Source organism: Phyllobates terribilis, unplaced genomic scaffold (assembly GCF_046119375.1).
Source record: "Phyllobates terribilis strain yellow unplaced genomic scaffold, ASM4611937v1 Scaffold_117__1_contigs__length_5270597, whole genome shotgun sequence".
Classification (NCBI taxonomy): domain Eukaryota; kingdom Metazoa; phylum Chordata; class Amphibia; order Anura; family Dendrobatidae; genus Phyllobates; species Phyllobates terribilis.
The window spans coordinates 1830530-1855983 of NW_027362877.1; the positions used below are offsets into that span (position 1 = coordinate 1830530).

At 44.0% G+C, this 25454-nt stretch overlaps 1 protein-coding gene across 1 annotated transcript in view; it reads left to right on the plus strand.

Annotated features, from left to right (window-relative positions):
• The window catches only part of LOC141201524 (uncharacterized), a 240722-nt gene extending 219249 nt beyond the window's left edge, over positions 1-21473 (plus strand). The window contains exon 4 of the mRNA XM_073663527.1: positions 18888-21473. Coding sequence (XP_073519628.1) covers positions 18888-21019 — 2132 coding nt within the window. The 3' untranslated portion in view covers positions 21020-21473. The remainder of the gene's footprint in view (positions 1-18887) is intronic.
• Positions 21474-25454: the final 3981 nt, after the last annotated feature.

The window sequence follows — 25454 nt, forward strand, 5'->3', positions numbered from 1 at the left end:
TGGAGGCCACACACAATACTCAGCCTCATCAGGAGCATGCCCAGGCGTTGTAGGGAGGTCATACAGGCACGTGGAGGCCACACACAATACTCAGCCTCATGAGGAGCATGCCTAGGCGTTGTAGGGAGGTCATACAGGCACGTGGAGACCACACACAATACTCAGCCTCATGAGGAGCATGCCCAGGCGTTGTAGGGAGGTCATACAGGCACGTGGAGGCCACACACACTACTCAGCCTCATCAGGAGCATGCCCAGGCGTTGTAGGGAGGTCATACAGGCATGTGGAGGCCACACACAATACTCAGCCTCATCAGGAGCATGCCCAGGCGTTGTAGGGAGGTCATACAGGCACGTGGAGGCCACACACAATACTCAGCCTCATCAGGAGCATGCCCAGGCGTTGTAGGGAGGTCATACAGGCACGTGGAGGCCACACACAATACTCAGCCTCATCAGGAGCATGCCCAGGCATTGTAGGGAGGTCATACAGGCACGTGGAGGCCACACACAATACTCAGCCTCATCAGGAGCATGCCCAGGCGTTGTAGGGAGGTCATACAGGCACGTGGAGGCCACACACAATACTCAGCCTGATCAGGAGCATGCCCAGGCGTTGTAGGGAGGTCATACAGGCACGTGGAGGCCACACACAATACTCCGCCTCATCAGGAGCATGCCCAGGCGTTGTAGGGAGGTCATACAGACACGTGGAGGCCACACACAATACTCAGCCTCATCAGGAGCATGCCCAGGCGTTGTAGAGAGGTCATACAGGCATGTGGAGGCCACACACAATACTCAGCCTCATCAGGAGCATGTCCAGGCGTTGTAGGGAGGTCATACAGACACGTGGAGGCCACACACAATACTCAGCCTCATCAGGAGCATGCCCAGGCGTTGTAGGGAGGTCATACAGACACGTGGAGGCCACACACAATACTCAGCCTCATCAGGAGCATGTCCAGGCGTTGTAGGGAGGTCATACAGACACGTGGAGGCCACACACAATACTCAGCCTCATCAGGAGCATGCCCAGGTGTTGTAGGGAGGTCATACAGACACGTGGAGGCCACACACAATACTCAGCCTCATCAGGAGCATGCCCAGGTGTTGTAGGGAGGTCATACAGGCACGTGGAGGCCACACACAATACTCAGCCTCATCAGGAGCATGCCCAGGCGTTGTAGGGAGGTCATACAGGCACGTGGAGGCCACACACAATACTCAGCCTCATCAGGAGCATGCCCAGGCGTTGTAGGGAGGTCATACAGGCACGTGGAGGCCACACACAATACTGAGCCTCATCAGGAGCATGCCCAGGCGTTGTAGGGAGGTCATACAGGCACGTGGAGGCCACACACAATACTCAGCCTCATCAGGAGCATGCCCAGGCGTTGTAGGGAGGTCATACAGGCACGTGGAGGCCACACACAATACTCAGCCTCATCAGGAGCATGCCCAGGTGTTGTAGGGAGGTCATACAGGCACGTGGAGGCCACACACAATACTCAGCCTTATTTTGACTTGTTTTAAGGACATTACATCAAAGTTGGATCAGCCTGTAGTGTGTTTTTCCACTGTAATTTTGGGGGTGACTCCAGATCCAGGCCTCCATTGGTTAATAAATGTGATTTCCATTGATGATTTTTGTGTGATTTTGTTGTCAGCACATTCAGCTTTCTACAGAACAAAGTATTCAATGAGAAGATTTCATTCATTCAGATCTAGGATGGGTTATTTCACTGTTCCCTTTAGTTTTTTGAGCAGTGTATATGAATTGAAATGTCTGCTAACATGCAGCACCTAATCTAATACTCTATCTATATATACTGACCCTATAACTAACACATCAGACATTAGGTCACATACATACTCATATATAAACACAGGGTACAGCAATATGTGCAGAAAGAGGGAAGAGGCGCATGACCGTCCTGGTCTCCCTCTTACACATTTCCTCCCCCCGTGATATTAATATCTCACTCCTCTGCTACGTGTTATCTCTTCTGAAATCTGCATTGTATCTCCATGTTACTTGCAATGCTCTGCAGCTAATCACTGGTATATACACTGCTCAAAAAAATAAAGGGAACACTTAACAGAATATAACTCCAAGTAAATCAAACTTCTGTGAAATCAAACTGTCCACTTAGGAAGCAACACTGATTGACAATCAATTTCACATGCTGTTGTGCAAATGGAATAGACAATAGATGGAAATTATTGGCAATTATCAAGACACCCTCAATAAAGGAGTGGTTCTGCAGGTGGGGACCACAGACCACATCTCAGTACCAATGCTTTCTGGCTGATGTTTTGGTCACTTTTGAACGTGTAAACCTGCCGCCGTTTCACTCGGGTGCGCCAGTTACGTTGCCTTCACCAGCCTTTGTTGCGCCTTCACCCAGGCTTGCATTGTACAGAGCCTCCTGTTCTGCAGCTTAGCAAACAAACCACTGACACCCAAACCTTTGCTGAAGGTTTTCTAATGGATTCTGTGGCCATGAGCCACTTGTAAGACTCGGCAGGAGGGAGTGGACCGCCCCACTGCCACCTGCAGATCACTCCCAAAATAAAAGCCCACGCTGGGTTTTCTTAAATCCAACTTGGTCAAATAGTTTGACCAAGTCCAAACTTTCCTTTTATTTTGCTCTGCAGCCACAGGTGTTTCTGTGACTCCAGTGCACTCCAGCGGGTTCAATGTGCCTCTATGAGCATCCTGGGGGATACATACCGTCCCCCGCATATAATCCCCCTCACTGCCTCACGACTGTAATACAGGGATAAAAACCTGTGATCCCAATGTATTACCTGTGACAATACAGCTTTTCTTCTCAGTTATTCCAGACGATTAGATTTGTTAAATCAAGAGAAATGGCATTTATAGAAGGGCCGGATGATTTTCTCACAGTGAATGTCATTGTAGGTTAAAATAATTGATAAACAATGTAGAACTCGTGGAGACCGGTTGGACTTGATGGACCTGAGTCTTATTTAAACCTATATAACTATGTATTCATGGGGTTAATCGTAAAGGTCAGAGTTTAAGCCCCGATCGCTGCAGGTACAGGTAGATGCTGGATATTGGGAAGGGATTAAATACTTTATAGGAAAATGTATATTTTATTAGAACAGATGTTTTTCGGTCATCCCATCTGAAAATAACTATAAAGTGAAGACCCCGATGGGCTCATACTGGGACCCCCTCACATAGACTCCTCGGGTGCTATTACTTTCAACAATAAAGAGGTTAAATAGCCGGAGGTTTACTTATTTCTAGTTCTCAGAAGGAAGAAACTCCTCAGACGACCCCCCATGGGGAATCGGCATGTGTCCCTTATTCATTATCCTGTGACTATGACATAAATCTGTGTTGGGAGTCCTCCTATAATCCATGTGGTGACGGCTCGGAGGACCTGCTTCTCCCGCTGCTCAGTGACTGCGCTTCTGTGCTCTGCTGATCACCATTATTGGCATCCCTTCATTTTTTTCATGGCCTGTACAATATCTTCAGAAATAATGAAAGTTACAGTATATCCTTAGGATTTTTTAATTGTTGGTCCAAAGTAATACAACAATAGAACATTGTTTAACCTCCTTGTGGCAATTTCAAAGAAGAAACCGAATAAACAGCATGTGCAGCAATAAAGGCCCCCCTAAACCCCTAATTAATACTTGGCAGAAAAACAAGAACATCCTCCAGCGGTAGCCAAAAATATAAAAAGCAAAGTTTATTGATCACATTAGAAACTGTAGTAGCAAGTCACCAAAAGAGATCCATAGATATTCTATTCTATTTTCTGCTGTTTGTCTCCACGTCCGAGACTGGGACGGCTCCGCACGCTGCCTTACAGATGAAGACTGCTAATCAACGTTGGGTGAGCGGACTATTCCTTTACCCCATTCCCCTCTGTTCTTCAAGTAATTAATACTTGGTTGCCCACCCTTTGGCATTGCTGACAGCCTCCACACATTTCTTGTAGCCATCTATAAGCTTCTTGCACTTCTCAGCTGGGATTTTCTCCCGCTCTTCCTTTTGGAGTTTGTTCGAGCTCTTGAATGTTTGCAGGTTCTTTTTCCCAGCGGCAGATTTCAGCTCACCCCAAAGATTTTCAGTGGGATTGAGGTCTGGACTCGTTGCTGGCCATTATAAAACAGTCCATGTTTTTTCTTTTTCAACCATTCCTGTGTACTTTTGGATTTGTACTTTGGGTCATTGTCTTGCTGGAGGACCCATGATCTTTGACTCAAACCAAATTTTCTTTCACTGGGTAGGACATTTCTGTTAGAACCCTCCTGTTTGTTTTTTCCATCTTGTGTTTTGTGGTCATGTGACCATCTGCCTTTATATTCCAGCTCCGCCCTTGTGGCTGTGCTGGACTTCAGTGTTTGACTGTTTCTCTAGCCTGGTGCTTCGGTGCCTTTCTCTGTCAAGTTCGCTTGGTCCTCTGGGACTTCCAGTACATTTTTGTCAGTTTGTCTTTTTGTGTTCTGCAACAACTTCTTTGTTTAGGAGGTGTCCCATTTTTGTCCCAGTCGTTAGTGCTTTTAGGGACACCTCCCTTTTATGCTATAGGTCTTCGTTCAGACTAGCCGAGGACTAAGTCGGGTCTGTTCACTAGGAACAGGCTGCCCGCTACATCGTAGGGATTCAGCTTAGTCTTACTGTAGGGACAGCTAAAACCTCTTGATAATTCTTTGATTTCATGATTCCTGTGATATGGTCAAGGCCTCCAGTACCAGATGCTGCAATGCAACCCCACAGCATTGTGGATCTTCCACCATGCTTAAGTGTTGGTAAGGTTTTCTTTCCTTATATCAAAAGAATCTAGTCAGCACTCCGTACAGCTGGGGTGGTGCACGTGGAAAACAGTGTTTCTAGGAAAAGTCAATCCCGGCACTCACGTATTGATGATTAATTCGTTTATTCCACAACTCACATTGTGAGTTGTGGAATAAACAAATTAATCATTAACACGTGAGTGCCGGGATTTTCTTTCCTTATATAACCTTCATTGCATCGTCTGTAAACAAACTGTTGCTTTGCATTGCCAAAAAGCTCTATTTTTGTTTCATCTGTCCACAGAACATTTTCCCAGAAGGATTGAGGCTTGTCAAGGTACTCTTTATCAAAGATCAGTCGTTCCTTTTTATGTCTTTTACTCAGCAATGGTTTCTTCCTTGGCCTTCGCCCATAAAGCTCTGCTTGGTTTAGTGTGCGGCGTATGGTACTTGTTTTAACCATGACCCCAGACTGTTCCAGGTTGGCCTTCAGGTCTTTGGATGTTTGACGTGATGTTTTTTTTCCACTATTTCCACCAATCTTCGAAGACCTTTTTTGCCAATTTTCCTCTTTCCAGGGAGGTTCTTGACGGTTCCATGCTTGGCAAACTTATTAATGACATTGCACACTGTTGAAACTGGGATACCAAGGTTTTTGGAGATGGCCTTCTACCCTTTGGAAGTCTTGTGTTTCCTAATAGCAGTTCTGATGTCCTCAGGCAGCTCCTTTGTCTTCACCATTGTGACAAAGGAACGGGGCCTACCATGTGGCTTTTTCATAGAATCATAGAATCATAGAATGGTAGAGTTGGAAGGGACCTCCTGGGTCATCTGGTCCAACCCCCTGCTCAAAGCAGGATTCACTAGATCATCTCAGACAGATGTCTGTCCAGCCTCTGTTTGAAGACGTCCATTGAAGGGGAACTCACCACCTCTCGTGGCAGCCTGTTCCACTCATTAATCACCCTAACTGTCAAAAAGTTTTTTCTAATATCTAATCTGTGTCTCCTCCCATTTAGTTTCATCCCATTGCTTCTAGTCTTTCCTTGTGCAAATGAGAATAAAGATGATCCTTCTACAATGTGACAGCCCTTGACATATTTGTAGACAGCTATTAAGTCTCCTCTCAGTCTTCTTTTTTGCAAGCTAAACATTCCCAAATCCTGCAACCGTTCCTCATAGGACATGGTTTGCAGACCAGTCACCATTCTGGTCGCTCTTCTCTGAACTTGCTCCAGTTTGTCTATGTCTTTTTTAAAATGTGGTGCCCAAAACTGTACACAGTATTCCAGATGAGGTCTGACCAAAGAGGAGTAAAGACCGATAATGACTTCACGTGATCTAGACTGTACGCTTCTGTTAATACATCCCAGAATTGTATTTGCCTTTTTTGCTGCTGCATCACACTGTTGACTCATGTTCAGTCTATGATCTATTAATATACCTAAGTCTTTTTCACATGTACTGTTGCTTAGCTCTATTCCTCCCATTCTGTATATGCTTTTTTCATTTTTATTGCCCAGATGTAGTACTTTGCATTTTTCCCTGTTAAAAACCATTCTGTTGGTTGCTGCCCACTGCTCCAGTTTATTTAGGTCTTTTTGAATCCTCTCTCTCTCTTCTCTAGTATTAGCTATCCCTCCTAGCTTTGTGTCATCAGCAAATTTAATCAGTTTACCCTCAATTCCTTCATCTAAATCATTGATAAAGATGTTGAACAATACAGGTCCCAGGACGGAGCCCTGTGGTACCCCACTTGAGACATTCATCCAGCTGGATGTGAAGCCATTTACAACCACCCTTTGAGTCCGATCACTAAGCCAGTTATGAATCCACCTAACAGTTGCCTGGTCCATTGCATACTTGGTCATTTTTTCAATAAGGATGATGTGAGATACTTTGTCAAATGCTTTGCTGAAGTCAAGATATACTATATCTACAGCATTTCCCTGATCCACCCAGTCAGTGATTCTGTCATAGAAGGAAATTAAGTTAGTCTGACATGACTTGTTAGTTACAAACCCATGTTGACTCTGGTTAATCACTTAATTCTTATCCATGTACTTACATACATGTTGTTTAATAATTTGTTCAAAGATCTTTCCTGGTATAGAAGTCAGACTCACCGGCCTATAGTTCCCTGGGTCCACCTTCTTCCCCTTTTTGAAGATAGGAACAACATTTGCTCTTCTCCAGTCTTCTGGGACTTCTCCTGTTCTCCAAGAATTTTCAAAGATTATGGAGAGTGGTTCTAAAATTTCTTCTACAATCTCCTTCAGTACTCTGGGGTGTAATTCATCTGGACCTGGAGACTTGAACTCATTTATGTTAGCTAAATATTCCCTCACAATCTTTCTGTTTACTGATAATTTGGATTCCTCTATTCCTTTAAAAGGACAGTGAAGATCAGTTGATGTTACATTTTCTTTCTGAGAGAAAACAGATGCAAAATAGGAATTAAAAAGTTTTTAAAACATTGAAGTCACCATTCATTGGCTAATTCTTGTCACATAGGCACTGACCATCACAGGAGAATCTCTTTTGTGATTTACCACAGGCGAGTCAAAATGTGTTTCCATACTAAATTAAGGTAAAGGTGGAAATACCAGTGACACAGAAAGCTTTAGATTTTTCTATTTTTCCCTCCCATTGTTTTTTGTTTTAAATTATCATTTGCTCTTTTGTATTTAACATGAGTCTCTATACAAAAAAACTGTTTCACTTTATTCATTTTTTTCAGGAGATATTCCACATTATGTACTTAAAGCGCATCTGTCAGCAGGATTGTGCTCAGTAAACTACATACACTGTCAGGAGGGTGACATTACACTGATTAATATGACACCTTGGTTGATGAAATCCGTCCTGTGGTTCTTGTGTAATCTTTACTTTCAGTTTGGAGATAATGATATGCCTGTGCTCCAGGGCGACCTGTGGGGGGCGCTCTATCTGGTGCTCTGATTACATATTCACCTGTATGCTCTTATGACAGCTCACTTATCATTCACTGACCTGCCTCCTATTTTACCGAGCCACGCACTACTAGATGCATTATGTAAAATAGGAGGCAGGTCAGTGAACGATAAGTGAGCTGTCATAAGAGCATACAGATGAATATGGAAGCAGAAACCCAGATAGAGCGCCCCCCATAGGCTGCCCCGGAGCACGAGCATATCATTATCTCCAAACTGAAAGTAAAGATTACACAAGAACCACAAGACGGATTTCATCAACCAAGGTGTCATATTAATCAGTGTAATGTCACCCTCCTGACAGTGTATGTAGTTTACTGAGCACAATCCTGCTGACAGGTGCCAATAACGATTAGCAGGAATGTATCGCATATGAAGTTGTCCTCTGTTTTCATCTTCTCCTTTTATTGTAAAGACGCCGGCAGGACGAGATCCCTCCAGCTGATCCAGTGCTCATCCCTCCTTCTCCTGAATGACCCCCCGAGGATGGACGAGGACGAGACCACCAGAAGATTATTACACTTCACCCTGCAGATCATCTCCCTGCTGAGCGGAGAGGTAACTCCTCTACATTCCTATCAGCTTTATTGTGTTATGTAACAAGTCCGACATCGGGAAGAGGAAATCCAGAAGAGGAAGAGAAGGATTCTTTACTGTAAGAGCAGTGATTGTGTGCAGCTCTCTGCCAGGAGGAGTTGTCATGGGGATTCCCTATAAGAGCTGTAGAGGGGCCTGGATGTCTGTCCTGAGTGTAATAATATTCCAGGTTATGGCCCCAGATTACTGGAGACGGTTATTGATCCCGGGATTTCTACTGATTGTCAGATCTGGAGTCGGGAAGGAATTCTTCTCCCTAAGTGTCTCTCTCCATACACAGGATTACACAATAGTGAGGAAGACACCGGGGGAGGGGGTGACTCCCATCATCCATCTCCAGGAGTCAGGAGGGCGGAGCCCGGACCCCATCACAGAACCTCCCCCGCACCCCCCGATACATGAGAGGAAGAAGAAGAAGATCCTAGAGCTCAGCAACAAGATGATTGAGCTGCTGAGCGGAGAGGTGACTGCTGGGACATTATACAGGACAGCACTGGAGGATTCTGGGTGATGAGCGGAGAGGTGACTGCTGGGACATTATACAGGACGGCACTGAAGGATTCCGGGTGATGATAGGAGAGGTGACTGCTGGGACATTATACAGGACAGCACTGGAGGATTCTGGGTGATGACTGGAGAGGTGACTGCTGGGACATTATACAGGGCAGCACTGGAGGATTCTGGGTGATGACGGTGTCGTTGTTGTCAGGTTCCTATAAGGTGTCAGGACGTCGCTGTCTATCTCTCCATGGAGGAGTGGGAGTATCTAGAAGGACACCAGGATCGGTACCAGGAGGTGATGATGGAGGAGCTCCGGCCTCTGACATCACCAGGTGAGAGGAGACTCTTGTTGGCTCCGGTGGATGTGATGACGTCTCTCGGCCTCCTCCTATAATAGATGATTTTTCTCCAGACTTGCTCTGGTTTTCTCTACATTTTCTCACAGCTTTCATTCCCTGATTCTTCTCTTCTGATCTGTGAGTCGCGGTTTCTCCGCTGTCGTCTTCATCAGTCTTGAGTCTTCGTCCTCGGCGGCTTCTTTCAGAATCTTTCACCTTCCTTAGAGCATCGGTCACATTTTGTCTGCAGATGTCCCAGCGCTTCTGTCCGTTCTCTCCTATGATTTCTTTCGGGACCGGAGTCTGATCTTTACTCAGCAGAGTCGGGGTTAACTTACTGATGATTTTCCCCCTAATCCGCTGTCGCTCGTCCGTCCCTCTGAATCGGTGCCGGCTCAATGTCGTCATCAGTCGTGGTCGGGCTTCTGGCTTTTTGGGTTTTGTTTCTCAGCATTTATTGGGCGGTAAGAACGACGTCGCTGCCATTTTCCAGGTCAGTACAGTTACAGCAATTCCAAACTTGTCGGGTTTATTTTTTAGAATATATTTTATGGGTTAAATATTCAGAACTGTTCCTGACACCCATCACTTTATCTTCCGTTATCGGAGCTGTGTGAGGGCTTCTCTTCTTGAATGGCCGCTGACCTTTTTGTTGGTGACTTTTTTGATCGTTGTTTTTTCATTGCAGTTTTGGGGAGGTGTTTTTGATGTGTTTTTTTTCTTTTGGCGTTTACCGTGTGAGATAAATCCTGACGTGAAACTGCCAAATAATAAATATATATATACAGTACAGACCAAAAGTTTGGACACACCTTCTCATTTAAAGATTTTTCTGTATTTTCATGACTTTGAAAATTGTACATTCACACTGAAGGCATCAAAACTATGAATTAACACATGTGGAATTATATACTTAACAAAAAAGTGTGAAACAACTGAAAATATGTCTTATATTCTAGGTTCTTCAAAGTAGCCACCTTTTGCTTTGATGACTGCTTTGTACACTCTTGGCATTCTCTTGATGAGCTTCAAGAGGTAGTCACCGGAAATGGTTTTCACTACACAGGTGTGCCCTGTCAGGGTTAATAAGTGGGATTTCTTGCCTTATAAATGGGGTTGGGACCATCAGTTGTGTTGTGAAGAAGTCTGGTGGATACACAGCTGATAGTCCTACTGAATAGACTGTTAGCTGGCCATCATTACTTTAAGAAATGAAGGTCAGTCAGTGCGAAAAATTGGGCAAACTTTGAAAGTGTCCCCAAGTGCAGTTGCAAAAACCATCTATCGCTACAAAGAAATTGGCTCACATGAGGACTGCCCCAGGAAAGGAAGACCAAGAGTCACCTCTGCTTCTGAGCATAAGTTTATCCGAGTCAACAGCCTCAGAAATCGCAGGTTAACAGCAGCTCAGATTAGAGACCAGGTCAATGCCACACAGAGTTCTAGCAGCAGACACATCTCTACAACAACTGTTAAGAGTAGACTTTGTGCAGCAAGCCTTCATGGTAAAATAGCTGCTAGGAAACCACTGCTAAGGACAGGCAACAAGCAGAAGAGACTTGTTAGGGCTAAAGAACACAAGGAATGGACATTAGACCAGTGGAAATCTGTGCTTTGGTCTGATGAGTCCAAATTTGAGATCTTTGGTTCCAACTACCGTGTCTTTGTGCGACGCAGAAAAGGTGAACGGATGGACTCTACATGCCTGGTTCCCACCGTGAAGCATGGAGGAGGAGGTGTGATGGTGTGGGGGGGCATTGCTGGTGACACTGTTAGGAATTTATTCAAAATTAAAGGCATACTGAACCAGCATGGCTACCACAGCATCTTGCAGCGGCATGCTATTCCACCCGGTTTGCGTTTAGTTGGACCATCATTTATTTTTCAACAGGACAATGACCCCAAACACACCTCCAGGCTGTGTAAGGGCTATTTGACCAAGAGGGAGAGTGATGGGGTGCTACGCCAGATGACCTGGCCTCCACAGTCACCAGACCTGAACCCAATCGAGATGGTTTGGGGTGAGCTGGACCGCAGAGTGAAGGCAAAAGGGCCAACAAGTGCTAAGCATCTCTAGGAACTCCTTCAAGATTGTTGGAAGACCATTTCCGGTGACTACCTCTTGAAGTTCATCAAGAGAATGCCAAGAGTGTGCAAAGCAGTCATCAAAGCAAAAGGTGGCTACTTTGAAGAACCAAGAATATAAGACATATTTTCGGTTGTTTCACACTTTTTTTGTTAAGTATATAATTTCACATGTGGTAATTCATAGTTTTGATGCCTTCAGTGTGAATGTACAATTCTCATAGTCATGAAAATACAGAAAAATCTTTAAATGAGAAGGTGTGTCCAAACTTTTGGTCTGTACTGTATGTATATATTTTATTATTTGGCAAAATAATGTATGTGTGTGTGTAAATAAATAAATATATATATTTTATACAAAAACATTTGTTCTAATTTTGGGAGACAAAGCAAAATTAATGGGGACTTCAATCTGAGATCCTGGTCTGGTGGTAATAAGTGTAAGTCTCCCTTAAAGGGATGTTTGTTCAGAAGAATATGTATTATGGAGCTTTTCTGTGTAGTCTGACCAGACAATCTCTCCTTGGCTCCCCGTGTGCATCAGTAAGCGCCCATGACCCCGGTGTCGGCTCTCTAGTTGTCCTTTCTACACATTGATAGGTACTAACCGCTGCGTACCGGGTGCTCCCCACAACACCGTCCTTCCGGGTTCTGTGACTTCGTACGTTAGTCGTACATGTGCCCTTTTTTCCTCCTTTAGAGACAAACGCAGAACTTGCTGCCTATTTTAGTGTTTATACCGAGGCGGATGTGGAGATTTATCTCTATTTAAAGAAGAAGAAAAATGCGGTAACCCGTCTTTTAATAGATCAGGTTCTCTCCTCTTAGTGATCCCAGAGGATCCTGTCCAGGAGGGAGGCCGTGTCCTCATGGTGACATCATGAGCTCTCAAAAAACAATCACTGGTAAATGGTCACCGTCCTTCCCCCAATCTCCATACAGTGAATTAGGAGAGAAGAAACCAATGGATAGAAATGTGGAGCTTTCTCCAGCTCCTCTGTGGTTACATCCCTGGAGACGGAACTTGGAGAAGTTGTGTTTTTTAGTACGGCTCCTCCATCTGACTGACGAGGGTCTTCTCTGTCCCTCTCCTCAGGGTCCTCATCCTCTCTGCAGAGCATTAGGTTTTGGCCTTGCTGATTATCACTTCATACTTGAGGCTCACAATGTGCTGGGACCTCGGTACCGGGGGTGAGGACCACAACAATGTAATTTAGTCCCTGATACATAAATATAGAATTACCGGTTCTGAGAGACGAGTCTCATATATAGACAGATACACGGCAGGTCATGTATTCAGTCTCTGTGTCTCCACAGATGGATCCAGGAGGAGAAATCCACCGGAGAGATGTCCCCGTCCTCTGTATCCCCAGGACTGTCCAGAGGAGAATCACAGCATCCCGGAGGATCATCAGGTAGATGACACTGAAGTCCCCACAACATCTGACCATGACGTGATGGGATTTGAGCTCATGTTACATTGTTCTTTTTAGGATGAAGATCTGATTGATATTAAGGTTGAGGTTATACATGGAGCACAAGAGGCGACCGCAATATGGGCCGATCAGCAGGGTGAGGAGGGGAGACTGTCATGTCTGCTCTGTGGCCATCTACTACTACTCCCATCATCTCATGATCACATGATACAATCTACAGTGGCATGTAAAAGTTTGGGCACCCCTGGTCAAAATTACTGTTACTGTGACCAGTTAAGCAAGTTGAAGATGAAATGATCTCTAAAAGACCTAAAGTTAAAGATGACACATTTCCTTTGTATTACCCTTGAACATTTGTGTGCTCAGATAACTTTGACCAATGATTCAGACTTTACTTCGCCTGTTAGGGTAAGGGCTCGTTCACTATCATCGTTAGGAAAGGCCAGCTTTATAAAAACCCAGCCTACTCTAACAATGTGCCAAATAAACAGCAGCCATGGCTTCTTCTAAGCAGCTGTCTAGCACTCTGAAAATGGTGGAGGCCCACAAAGCAGGAGAACGCTATGAGCAAAGCGTTTTCAAGTTGCCCTTTCCTCAGTTCAAAATGTAATAAAAAAATGTCAGTTAATAGAAACAGTGGAGGTCAAGATAAGGTCTGGAAGACCAAGCAAATTTTCAGTAAGATTGCTAGAGAGGCAAATCAGAACCCCCGCCTGACTGCAAAAGACCTTCAGAAAGATTTAGCAGACTCTGGAGTTGTGGTACATTGTTGTACTCTTCAGAGACACCTGCACAAATATGGCCTTCATGGAAGAGTCATCAGAAGAAAACGTCTCCTGCGACCTCACCATGAAATTCAGCGTCAGAAGTATGCAAAAGTACATCTAAGAAGGTCTGATGCATTTTGGAAGCAAGTCTTGTGGACCGATGAGGTTAAAATAGAGCAATGATCAAAGTTGTGTGGAGTAAAAAGGGCACAGAATTTTAGGAAAAGAACATCTCGCCAACCATCAAGCATGGTGGTGGATCAATCATGCTTTGGGGTTGTGTTGCAGCCAATGGCACAGGGGACGGGTAGAGGGAAGAATGGATTCCATTAAATTTCAGCAAATTCTTGATGCAAACATAACACCATCTGCAAAAAAGCTGGAGGTGAAAAGAGGATGGCAAATGATGATGATACTAAACACACGTCAAAAGGCGCAAGCTGAAGGTTTTACAATGGCCCTCATAGTCCCCTGATTTGAATATCATTGAAAATCTGTGGCTAGACCTCAAAATAGCAGACGATGCAAGACGCCCCAGGAATCTCACAGAACTGGAAGAATTCTCCAAAGAAGAATGAATGAAAATCCCTCAAACAAGAATTGAAAGACTATTGTCCGGCTACAAAAAGCATTTACAAGCTGTGATACTTTCAGAAGGGGGCGCTACTAGCTACTAACCTTGCCGGGTGCCAAAACTTTTGCATTTGCCCATTTTCCCTTATTGAATTTTTTTTTAAATGTAAAAGATGAAAATATATATAATTTATTATTTATTGTTTTGCCTAAAATACAAAGGAAATGTCATCTGTAACTTTAGGCCGTTTAGAGATTATTTCATCTTCAACTTAACTGTTCACAATAACAGTAATTTTGACCATTGGAGCCCAAACTTTTACATGTCACTGTATTGCGTCACTTTGTGTTTCCTACAGATGGACTCATGGAAAGAAATCCACCAGAGAGATGTCCCCGTCCTCTGTATCCCCAGGACTGTCCAGAGGAGAATCACAACATCCCGGAGAGTCATCAGGTAGACGGTGCTGAGCCCTGTACCGGATCTGTATATGGGGGGACATTTCTGATCGAGGTCATAGATGTCACAGATTTTGGTGGTTTCTTGTATTGTGCTGATTGTTACATCTGATATATCAGGAGGAAGATCCAACTAAGAAAAAAGTGAAGGAAGAGACAGAAGAAGAAGTGATGACGAGGGGGGATCAGCCGTGTGTGAGTGACGTGAAGGAGGAGATTCCTGTAGATGTTTCCACAGGTGTGTAATAATGACCGGCGTATGATGGTGATGGTGATGACCGGCGTGTGATGATGATGATGATTGGCATGTGACTATGATTAGCGGCGTGTGATGATGATGACTGGCATATGACGATGATGATTGGCTTGTGACTATGATTAGTGACGTGTGATGATGACTGGCGTATGACGATGATGATTGGCATGTGACTATGATTAGCGGCGTGTGATGATGATGACTGGCGTATCATGATGATGACTGGCATGTGACTATGATTAGTGGCGTGTGATGATGATGACTGGCGTATGACGATGATGATTGGCATGTGACTATGATTAGTGGCGTGTGATGATGATGACTGGCGTATGACGATGATGATTGGCATGTGACTATGATTAGCGGCGTGTGATGATGATGACTGGCGTATGATGATGATGATTGGCATGTGACTATGATTAGCGGCGTGTGATGATGATGATTGGCATGTGACTATGATTAGCGGCGTATGACGATGATGATTGGCATGTGACTATGATTAGCGGCGTGTGATGATGACCGGTGTGTGATATTGTATGAAGTCTCCGGTGCAGTGAAGCTTTATCCGCCGTCCACATCACAGCAGAAGCGTCCGGTGATGGCGCGGCTGCTCCTGTACAGAGTGCGGTTGCGCACCGATGAATAACTGGGCCGCATTCACACCTCTTCTTAATGATTTAATAAGCACATTTTTAATTTTCCTAATTGTGTTTTTAATATTACTTCCATCTTTTATTTTCATATTATTCTTACACAAGTCTCATGCTGCCATATAAATGACTGAGCTTGCGATTCGGACAGAACCCCGGGGGAAGATTCCGTATAATGAGGCGCTGTGGACGCCGTCTGGCCTATGATCCAGTGATGTCCATCTTTTTCAGCGTGCATAAAAGCGCAGTCGACCAGAGGCTAGACGGAGTCCAGTGTAACTCTGCTGCCTCATTATTCTGAATGGATCCCTCGGGGGTGTCCTCTGAATCATGTATTTTGTAGATTTAGATGGAAACCCCGATGTACAGTGGGTGCGGAAAGTATTCAGACCTCTTTAAATTTTTCACTCTTTGTTTTATTTCAGCTATTCGGTAAGTTCTAAAAAGTTCATTTTTTTCTCATTATAGTTCACTCTGCACCCCATCTTGACTGAAAAAAACAGAAATGTAGACATTTTTGCAAATTTATTAAAAAAGAAAAACTGAAATATCACATGGTCATAAGTATTCAGACCCTTTGCTCAGTATTGAGTAGAAGCCCCTTTTGAGCTAGTACAGCCATGAGTCTTCTTGGGAATGATGCAACAAGGTTTTCACCCCTGGATTTGGGGATCCTCTGCCATTCTTCCTTGCAGATCCTCTCCAGTTCCATCAGGTTGGATGGTGAACGTTGGTGGACAGCCATTTTCAGGTCTCTCCAGAGATGCTCAATTGGGTTTAGGTCAGGGCTCTGGCTGGGCCAGTCAAGAATGGTCACAGAGTTGTTCTGAAGCCACTCCTTTGTTATTTTAGCTGTGTGCTTAGGGTCATTGTCTTGTTGGAAGGTGAACCTTCAGCCAAGTCTGAGGTCCAGAGCACTCTGGAAGAGGTTTTCATCCAGGATATCTCTGTACTTGGCTGCATTCATGTTTCCTTCAATTGCAACCAGTCATCCTGTCCCTACAGCTGAAAAATACCCCCATAGCATGATGCTACCACCACCATGTTTCACTGTAGGGATTGTATTGGGCATGTCAGGAGCAGTGCCAGGTTTTCTCCACACATACCGCTTAGAATTATCACCAAAAACTTCTATCTTCGTCTCATCAGACCAGAGAATCTTATTTCTCATAGTCTGTGAGTCCTTCATGTGTTTTTGAGCAAACTCTATGCGGGCTTTCGTATGTCTTGCACTGAGGAGAGGCTTCCATCTGGCCACTCTGCGATAAAGGCCCGACTGGTGGAAGGCTGCAGTGATCGTTGACTTTTGTGAGCTTTCTCCCATCTGCCTACTGAATCGCTGGAGCTCAGCCACAGTGATCTTGGGGTTTTTCTTTACCTCTCCTACCAAGGCTCTTCTCCCACGATTGCTCAGTTTGGCTGGACGGCTAGGTCTAGGTAGACTTCTGGTGGTCACAAACTTCTTCCATTTAAGGATTGTGATGGCCACTGTGCTCTTAGGAACCTTGAGTAATGCAGAAATTCTTTTGTAACCTTGGCCAGATCTGTGCCTTGCCACAATTCTGTCTCTGAGCTCCTTAGGAAGTTCCTTTGAGCTCATGATTCTCATTTGGTCTGACATGCACTGTGAGCGGTGAGGTCTTATATAGACAGGTGTGCGCCTTTCCAAATCAAGTCCTATGAGTTTCATTAAACACAGCTGGACTCCAATGAAGGAGTAGAACCATCTCAAGGAGGATCACAAGGAAATGGACAGCATGTGGATTAAATATGAGTGTCTGAGCAAAGAGTCTGAATACTTATGACCATGTGATATTTCAGTTTTTCTTTTTTAATAAATTTGCAAAATTGTCTGCATTTCAGTCAAGATGGGGTGCAGAGTGTACTTTAATGAGAAAAATAAATGAACTTTTTAGAATTTACCAAATGGCTGCAATGAAACAAAGAGTGAAAAATGTAAAGGGGTCTGAATACTTCCCGTACCCACTGTAAGTGTTCAGCGTACAGCACAGGATAAATATGATCCAAAATGTTCTGTACCCCAAAATGCCACCATTAAGAGCTTCTACTCAACCCACAAAAAACAAGTCCCCACTCAGGTTCATCATCTGTAAACAGTAATATAGGGGGTGTCCATATTACTGGTAGTGCAAAGGCTCTGGAAAAGTGACTTGGCTCCCACTTAAAGAAATCCAGTGACATCTGCTCTCCCAAATCCAAATGCCCCCTCCTCCTGAGCCCCACCGTGTGCAGTTAGCATCCACATGTTTGGCATTACTGTAGCAGGGAGAGCCAATTTATTTCTCCAGAAAGCACTAGCTGGGAATCATGTACTGGGCGCTACAACGTAAGGGCACTACAATGTACCGGACACTACAATGTACTGGCCACTATAAGGGAATATTTGCATTTTCACTTCACAACATCCATTACTGCTCGTTTCTGGAAATCACCCATGGAGTCAAATTCATCACTACACCTGTAGATACATTTCCATAGGGGTGTAATTTCCAAACTGGTGTCACTTGAGGGGGGATTCTGCTCTTCTGCCACTTAGGGGCTCTGTATATGGAGTCTGCAAACTGTTCTACTAAAGTTTGTTCTCCAAGAGTCAAATAGCGCTCCTTCCCTCCCGAGTCTCGCCATGTGGCTAAGCAGTACAGTACAGACACATATGGGGTATTGCCCCGTTCAGCAGAAATTGTGTAAAATTATGTGGTCATTTTTACCCATTTTACCTTGTGAAAATGTAAAATCTGGGGCTAAAATAACATTATAGTGGAAAAATGTAATTTTTTTTTTCTTCCCCTTTCAATTGTATAACATTTTGTGAATCACAATTACCTTGTATTCATTGGGAAAGTGCGCGGTGGATGCTGGGTGTGACGCGTGGGGAAACCCCACCCACAGCCCGGCATCCACCGCGGGGATCGCATCACCGAGTCACGCCTCACTTGACGTGACATCAGGGGAAGCAAGAGCCGGCTGCAGCCGGGGGTCGCGTGATGCCGGTGAGTGGCCAGCGATAGCGCCGCTCACAGGCAATAAAGACAAAGCTAGGTAATTAGAAAAAATCTTCTCTCAACGGGTTAATTACATTGGGGGCATTTAGTAGTGGACATCTTTTTTAACTGCGTGGACACTTTTCTATACTAACGCCGAGATATGAAGCTTGAGAGAGTGAAATGGCACCGGAGGTACATTAAGGGAACCTGTCATCAGTAATTACCACTTAAAGAACTATTTGCTGTCTAATCTCTGCCGCCCCTGACTTGTGCCAATGTCACCAGTTTATAAGTGTCATTCACTTTACCCGTCATTGTGTTAATGTTATGGCATGTAGTTGTCCTCCTTATCACCGGTACTTTCACTGACGAGGGTCTTCATTGTGAGATCCAGAAAATACATTCAGAAATCTCTTTTGTGTTGAAGAAAAAACTCACATCTAATCTATCTTTCCTCCTTACAGGAAATCCTTGTGAGAATAACGGTTCATCACTAAATTGTAAAAAAGAAGATATCAGGAAGCACTCTAATAGAGAAAACCTCATCACCCTTCCTGCACCTCCTGGACTTCACAGCACTTCACTTTCTTATAATCCTCCTAATCATGAGGAATCATCTCCTGAGCAATCTCGCATTATTACCAAAAGTCCAAGGGACAAAGTGGATTCAAGATTTCAGTGTGACAAGCAATTTACAAAAAGCTCAGATTTCTTAACACACAGAAAACACAAAGGTAAAAAGCCATACTCCTGTTCAGAATGTGGGAAATGCTTTACATATAAATCACAATTTGTTATACATGAGAGAATTCACACAGGAGAGAAGCCATTTTCTTGTTCGGAATGTGGGAAATGTTTTGGAAGTAAATCAGAGCTTGTTACACATCAGAGAATTCATACAGGAGAGAAGCCGTATTCATGTTCAGAATGTGGAAAGTCCTTCACAGGTAAAGGGACTCTTATTATACATCAGAGAATTCACACAGGAGAGAAGCCGTATTCATGTTCAGAATGTGGAAAGTCCTTCACAAGTAAAGGGACTCTTATTATACATCAGAGAATTCACACAGGAGAGAAGCCATTTTCTTGTTCGGAATGTGGGAAATGTTGTAGAAGTAAATCAGAGCTGGTTAAACATCAAAGAATTCACACAGGAGAAAAACCTTTTTCATGTTCGGAATGTGGGAAGTCCTTCAAACATAAAGGGAATCTTATTACACATCAGAGAATTCATACAGGAGAGAAGCCATTTTCATGTTCGGAATGTGGGAAATGTTGTAAAAATAAATCAGACCTTGTTAAACATCAAAGAATTCACACAGGGGAAAAGCCGCATTCATGTTTACAATGTGGAAGGTGCTTTACAAAGAAATCACAACTTGTTAAACATCAGAGAATTCACACAGGAGAAAAGCCGTATTCATGTTCAGAATGTGGAAAGTCCTTCACAGGTAAAGGGGATCTTATTATACATCAGAGAATTCACACAGGAGAGAAGCCATATTTATGTTCAGAATGTGGGAAATGTTGTAGACGTAAATCAGACCTTGTTAAACATCAAAGAATTCACACAGGGGAAAAACCTTTTTCATGTTTACAATGTGGAAGGTGCTTTCCAGATAAATCACAGCTTGTTCTACATCAGAGAACTCACACAGGAGAAAAGCCATATTCATGTTCAGAATGTGGGAAATGCTTTACATTTAAAGGGAGTCTTATTACACATCAGAAAATTCACACAGGAGAGAAGCCATTTTCCTGTTCAGAATGTGGGAAATGCTTTACATTTAAAGGGAATCTTATTACACATCAGAAAATTCACACAGGAGAGAAGCCATATTCATGTTCAGAATGTGGGAAATCCTTTACAGATAAAAGGAGTCTTATTCTACATCAGCGACTTCACACAGGAGAGAAGCCATATTCATGTTCAGAATGTGGGAAATGCTTTGCAAATAAATGGAATCTTATTAGACATCAGAGAAATCACACAGGAGGAAAAACATTTTCATGTTCACTATGTGAGAAGTCCTTCACAAATAAAGGGAATCTTTTTACACATCAAAGAAATCATACAGGAGAAAAAACATTTTCATGTTCGGAATGTGAGAAGTCCGTCACAAATAAAGGGAGTCTTATAACACATCAGAGAATTCACACAGGAGAGAAACCATTTTTGTGTTCACTATGTGGGAAGACCTTCACAGCTAAAGGGCATCTTAGTAGACATCAGAGCATTCATACTGGAAAGAAGCCATATTCATGTTCAGAATGTGGGAAGTGTTTTAGTTATAAATCAGATCTTGTTAAACATCAGAGGATTCACACAGGAGAAAAGCCGTATTCATGTTCAGAATGTGAGAAATGTTTTACAAATAAAGGGAATCTTGTTATACATCAAAGAATTCACACAGGAGAAAAACTTTTTTCATGTTTAGCATGTGGAAGATGCTTCGCAAATAAATCAGAGCTTGTTACACATCAAAGAATTCACACAGGAGAGAAGCCGTATTCATGTTCAGAATGTGGGAAATCTTTTATACATAAATCACACCTTGTAAAACATGAGAGAAGTCATACGGGAAAGAAAGTGTAATTATGTTCACTGTGTTTTATAAAGTTTAATAAACATTGTTCAGCATAAATGAGTACACCCCCTTTGATGAGTAAGATTTTATTTAATAGCTCACTGAACACAAGATCAATTTCTACAATTTTGTCAACACTAAGTTTCATAGAACATTTTTTTGTAATCAAAACATGAAAGTAAGGTTATTAATATAACTATCATTACAAAATCTTCAGTTTTACTCAAATTAGTTGATGCAAAAATGAGTACACCCCACATCAAAAGCTACTACATCTATTATTTTGTATGGCCTCGATAATTTTAAAGGACGGCACCAAGTTTTCTAGGCCTGGAATGAACAAGTTAGTGACAATACTATATCTATCTTTTATCTCTCTTTCGATAACGAGCTCTTAGAGCCTGGATGCCGGATGGAGCGATGACAACTTGTCTCTTCAGAATTCCCCATAGGTGTTTGGTTGGGTTCAGATCAGGAGACACTTGGCCACTGAATCACTGTCACCCTGTTCTTCAGAAATGTAACAGTGGCCTACCAAGGGAACAGAGTGATGGCAGCATCTTTTCTGTCACTATAGAGCAGAACATCTGTGAATTCAAGATACCATCAATGACCTGTAGCCCCTCATGCAGCCGCACATAAGGACACGGCCACCACCAGGTCTCACTGTAGACCCCATGCATTCTCATTGTATTCCTCACCTCTTCAATGTTATACAGTTTTGAAGCCATCAGTTCCAAAAAAAAACATTTATCTTGGTCTGATCACTCCAGAGTATAAAGTCCCAGGAGGCTTCATATGTTTCCGCATGTGTCCTGGCAGATTGTAGGGCGGCTTTTTTGTGTATGGGATTTAGGAGAGGCTTTCTATGTGGACAACACCCATGTCTGCCATTCCTCTATAGAAAAAATTGTCTGCTTTCAGCTCATCTCTCAATGCTTGGATGAAAAATCACAGTTGGGAAGGAATGGACGGGACAAAGAAAGTTACTGATAATCCGGCACTTGTTTTCCAGTGTGAATAAAACCAAAAACTTTTATTGAACAAATCAAATTAAAATCATAGAAACATTAAAAAACAGATAGGAGCAAAACATCTCTGCGTTTCTACCTGGTATTTGTGTTCAGTTCTTCTTCATGACATAATAAATCACCAGTAACCGGCTTCTTATACACATCATAGGGTCTAATGCACAGCGGAGACCCCCAGCCCCAAATGGACGTGTGCAAGTATGTCTACATTACCCCTATGGATGATCATATGTCCACAACAAAAAGCATCCGTGCAATAGAAGAATGAAGTGTCTGCATCTATAATGTGTATATTATGTATAATTACTATAAAAGAGGAAAAAACACAATTCAGTAAATGGATACAAGGTCTGAAGGAAGCTTCATATCACTGGAGAATCTGGAGTCCAATTCCAGAATCCACAAGGCTTCTCTGGGGTGTACTTTTTATACCAATCTCCCCCCTTAGCTGGTCTGGTGACATATTCAATACCCACAACTGTAAAGTGATTAATCCCTATTGTGTTTTATGAGATGTTGTGATGCTGCAGATGTATTACGTGTTGTGGGGCCAAGAACGTCCCTAACATGTCCCCCAATGCGGTGACGTAAGGGTCTGACCGTGCCCCCCACATATTGCAGCAGACAAGCTTCACATTGTATGGTGTCAATGACGTGTGGAGCTACAACTAATGAGATGTCGGATATTATAGGGTTTATTATGGTTAGTAGATGCAGACATTTTTGCTTTGTGCACAGACTTGCACAAACCACATTTATTTCTCCCACATTCAATGAAACCTTTGGTGTTTGTCCTCCACGTGTCAGTTGTCTTTCTTGTTGCTGGATCCTTGTCAGTGTATAACATAGGTAAATGTTTTCTGGTAATATTCACTATATTATAGGAATCTTCTCTGCAGCCAGTATTGAATGTATCTCTAGACTGATGGATGTTTCCTTCTTTGTGAGTTTTCGGTAATGTATGAAATATTGGACATTGTGGGTGATTTTCTTTAATCGTTCTGTTTGGCATTAAGTACAGCCGATACCAAACCCTCCTCCAAAAGACAATGTAAGGGGGTATTGTATGAATTAGTAGGATCTCCATCTAGAGTGCGGCATATATTAGTATCATCATCCATGTTCATAACCTCCGGCTCATACAACCCACTATCCAGAGCTGTGATCGAGCCCCCTTTATCTGCAGCTCTAATGACTTTATTAGGGCTGTGCTCAGGGCCGTATCTGGCATTCATGCTGCCCTAGGCACTTTAAGTGGTCACGCTCCCTACTGGTAATCCATACTAAAAGTGCTCATACCCTTTAGGCCCCCTTCACACGTACCGGAGACACACACGTACACCCATTATAATCTATAGGCTGCGCACATGGTCACACGGATCGGATATGTTTTTTGCCGGCAGCTCGGACGTCAGTACGTCCTGCACACAGATGATAAAGTGTGACATCCGCACACACGTCTGTGTGACACGTGCCGGAAGAGAGTGCAGAATAGAAATGACAGATATTTAGGTGTTAGATGTGCAAAGATCGAGATAGATGATCGATATCCGTGAGATATATAATTAGTGCCCTGTGTGTGGAGTTTACTGTACTTGTGTTTAGCTAATAAATTAAAAAAGCGATGTGGAGTCCTCCCTATTTTTGATAACCAGCAAAGGTAAAGCAGACAGCTGTGAGCGGATATTATCAGGGTAGGAAGGTCCTCGGTTACTGGGCCCTTCCCAGCCTAAAAATACCAGCCCTCAGCCGCCTCAGAAATGGCGCACCAATTCAGGTGCTTTGCACGGCTCTTCACGATTGCCCTGGTGCGGTGGCGATCGGGGTAATGGTGGTTAGGGTTGATGACAGCTGTGATTTGTCATAAAACACAGCTGTCTAAAAGCCCTCAGGTTAATAATGGAGAGGGAAAGGAAAGAGATCCCGGCACTCACCTGTAGTCAATCATTTATTCCACATCCACAGATCTGCAAAACGTTTCAGCTCCTCCAGAGCTTTTGTCAATTGTGGGCAATCACATAGAAATACAACATTTATATAGAAAGAAAACAAGGAAATGACATCACAATGAAATAGAAAATGAAGAAAACTACAAACAGTCATATAATCATATAAGTCTCATTATATAAAATACCGTATTTTTCGGACCATAAGACGCACTTTTTTCCTCCAAAATTTTGGAGGAAAATGGGGGGTGCGTCTTATAGTCCGAATGTTGGGGGGTGTGTATATTTATGTGGGGTGTGGGGGGAGCGGTATCGGTGGAGGAGTGGGCACAGGAGGCAGCGGCCGCCCGCTGTAGCCTACACTGTCCCCGCTGCTAAAGAAAATGAATATTCACTGCTCCCCACGACCATGAGGCGTGGGGAGCACTGAATATTCATGCTCCTTAATAGCGGTATACAGTGTAGCCGCGCTGCGGCTGCTGCCGGCTATCTCCTGTGCCCGCTGTTAAAGGGCATGAATATTCAACCTCTCTCCATGCCCATGGGCGTGGGGAGGGGGTGAATATTCATGCCCTTTAATGAGCATCGCGGCTCCGCTGTGTGCCGGCTATGAAGGAGAGTGAAGTCACTGCTCCTCGCGCACACAGACCCGGCGTGGGGAGCAGTGACTTCCGGCAGCTGATCTCTCCTTGTGAGCCGCGCATGGCAGTGACGTCATGCTCGGCTCACATGGAGAGATCAGTGCAGGCAGACAGGACGCAGCGCTGGAGGAGAGAGAAGAGAGGTGAGTAGGAGTGTTTATTTATTTTTTATGTGCACCTTGATGGGGATTAGGGGGACCATGCATACTAGGACAGGGATTAGGGGTGCCATGCATACCAGGACAGGGATGAGGGGTGCCAATCATACCAGAACAGGGATGAGGGGTGCCAATCATACCAGAACAGGGATGAGGGGTGCCATGCATATCAGGACAGGAATTAGGGGTGCCATGCATACCAAGACAGGGATGAGGGGTGCCATGCGTACCAGGATAGGGATTAGGGGTGCCTGCATACCAGGACAGGGATGAGGGGTGCCATGCATACCAGGACATGGATGAGGGGTGCCTTGCATACCAGGACAGGGATGAGGGGTGCCATGCATACCAGGACAGGGATTAGGGGTGCCATGTATACCAGTACAGGGATGAGAGGTGCCATGCATACCAGGACAGGGATTAGGTGTGCCATGCATACCAGGATAGGGATTAGGGGTGCCATGCATACCAGGACAGGGATGAGGGGTGCCATGCATACCAGGACAGGGATTAGGGGTGCCATGCATACCAGGGTAGGGATTAGGGGTGCCATGCATACCAGGACAGGGATGAGAGGTGCCATGCATACCAGGACAGGGATTAGGGGTGCCATGCATACCAGGATAGGGATTAGGGGTGCCATGCATACCAGGACAGGGATGAGGGG